Source organism: Cebus imitator, unplaced genomic scaffold, assembly GCF_001604975.1.
Source record: "Cebus imitator isolate Cc_AM_T3 unplaced genomic scaffold, Cebus_imitator-1.0 Scaffold123, whole genome shotgun sequence".
NCBI classification, from domain to species: domain Eukaryota; kingdom Metazoa; phylum Chordata; class Mammalia; order Primates; family Cebidae; genus Cebus; species Cebus imitator.
The window spans coordinates 2346464-2348680 of NW_016107438.1; the positions used below are offsets into that span (position 1 = coordinate 2346464).

Sequence of the window (2217 nt, forward strand, 5' to 3'; positions counted from 1 at the left end):
CTGGAGTGCAATGGCGCGATCTCGGCTCACCGCAACCTCCGCCTCCTGGGTTCAGGCAATTCTCCTGCCTCAACCTCCTGAGTAGCTGGGATTACAGGCACGCGCCACCATGCCCAACTAATGTTTTGTATTTTTAGTAGAGACGGGGTTTCACCATGTTGACACAGGATGGTCTCGATCTCTTGACCTCGTGATCCACCCGCCTCAGCCTCCCAAAGTGCTGGGATTACAGGCTTGAGCCACCGCGCCCGGCTTATCTTTGTATTTCTAATCCTTCTTTCATATCTTGCCTTTTTTCTGCTTTGTATTCTTTAATGTTATTATTAGTGGATAAAGTTCACAGCCATCGTTTTGGTGTCATGCATTTGATCACTATAAGTGGTGTTTCTGTCCTATTTCATACTCTTTCTTATTGCTTTGAATTTAGCTATGCTGACATTAACATTACCCGGATGTTTTTGCCTATCCTTTTATTTGTCATTTTTCTGAATCCCTTTGTTGCAACTTGATTCCTTCTTCGTCTGTTTATCAGAAATCAATTTTAGTGACCAATATAAGCTATATGCTTAGCTTACATTTTTCCTGAAGTTAACAGTCTCATATATATTCTATAATCAAGAAAAAGTATTTGCTCCCAAAGTGCTGTGATTATAGGTGCGAACCACCACGCCTGGCCAAGAGAAGTTTTATTACTCCACCCAATTAACAGACAAGATAGCTGAAGCTTAAATAGGAGGAGTAACCTGCTCTGTCGGTAATGACGGATGCAGAATTCCAAACCACCACACTTTTAACCACTACCCTACACAGGTTTCTATAAGCCAACAAGTCAGAAAACATAATGAAAGCAGAAATCTGCTTCAAATTAACAACACAACATCATATAATCAAGAAAAAAGATTTCAACATAATTGGTTCTTTTGTGTCCCAACAGCTTGAGATTTCTGCAGCTCCTCAAGATATCGGTCCTAATCTTGGGATTTAGCGTTGTTGGATTTATGCTCAGAGGTGTGTCCCTTCAAGCAGTGTTTAGCAGCCTCAAGCCAGAGCTCACAAGTCCTGCTCAGGGTGTCCAGGAGCTGAAGCTTCTGCCGGAAGAACATCTCAGGAACCTCTTTACCTACGATGGAATCTGGTGAGAGACTAGTGTTCTGTCTTTCACCTCAGGGCACACATCTTCCTTGCTCCTCCTCTGGGGTACTGTGCCCTACTGTGCCCATTTTACAGATGGTACCCTTGCTTTCCTAAACCTGTGCTGAATGCACAGGTGACTGCAAGCCAGGAAAGGGATTGGTCTACAGAGCACAGTCTATGTTCTCTATAGCAGCCAGCAAAACCCCTTAAAACGTTGGAGAGCCTGTAGTTTTTTGACCAAAACTGCAGCAAAGATGCTGCTTCGCTGTCCCTCTGCCCTCCTTTTTTGGTGGGGTGAGGTACAGCAGACAGTCATGTGATCTCAGATTTAAAGAAGTTAGGTGCAGGGGATAATGCAAGAGAGGAGGAGTCTTCAGCCTTCCTGTGTCCCTGCTTCCGTCCCTCCCTTTGTCTCTGTGAGGGGCCACTGCAGGGGAATCTAGGGTCTCATCTCAGAATTGTTGGCTGTAGGAAAGAAGATTTTCAGGGTAAACTGCACATTGGATGAGAAGTCAGGTTTCCTCTCACCCACCAGCCTACCCTCCCAATCCATGTTTACAGTCCTCTTGCTTGTTTCAGGCTGTTCCCGAAAAATCAGTGCAAATGTGAAGCCAACCAAGAGCAGGGAAGTTACAACTTTCAGGATGCCTATAGCCAGAGCGACCTGCCAGCGGTGAACGTGAGGAGACAGGCTGAATTTGAACACTTTCAGAGGAGGTAACGCAGGCCATGAAGTCTCTTGGGTTCCGAGATGGAGCAAAAGCTCTCTCTACGTCCTGAGGGTATGAGTCTTAAGAGAAAAGGCAGGAAGGAACTCTCGCTCTTGCAAGGGTCCCTGGGGAGGAACTATTAGGAATGAAACAAAAAGAAGGAATTGAGGAAATCATCCTTAAATGAAGATTTACAAAACGTTGTATGTATAAAACATTTCATAACAAAAAAAGAAAAACCTGGGGTTGGTGACACATGTCTGTAATTCTAGCACTTTGGGAGGTCAAGATGGGAGGATTGCTAGAGCCCAGGAGTTTGAGACCAGCCTGGGCAATATAGTGAGACCCCATCTCTACAAATTTTTTTTTTTTT

General features: G+C 44.7%; 1 protein-coding gene across 1 annotated transcript in view; it reads left to right on the forward strand.

Moving 5' to 3' along the window:
* Window positions 1-2217, forward strand: part of B4GALNT2 (beta-1,4-N-acetyl-galactosaminyltransferase 2) — a 29345-nt gene that overhangs the window by 1781 nt on the left and 25347 nt on the right. The window contains exons 2-3 of the mRNA XM_037742534.1: window positions 935-1135; window positions 1714-1851. Coding sequence (XP_037598462.1) covers window positions 935-1135; window positions 1714-1851 — 339 coding nt within the window. The remainder of the gene's footprint in view (window positions 1-934; window positions 1136-1713; window positions 1852-2217) is intronic.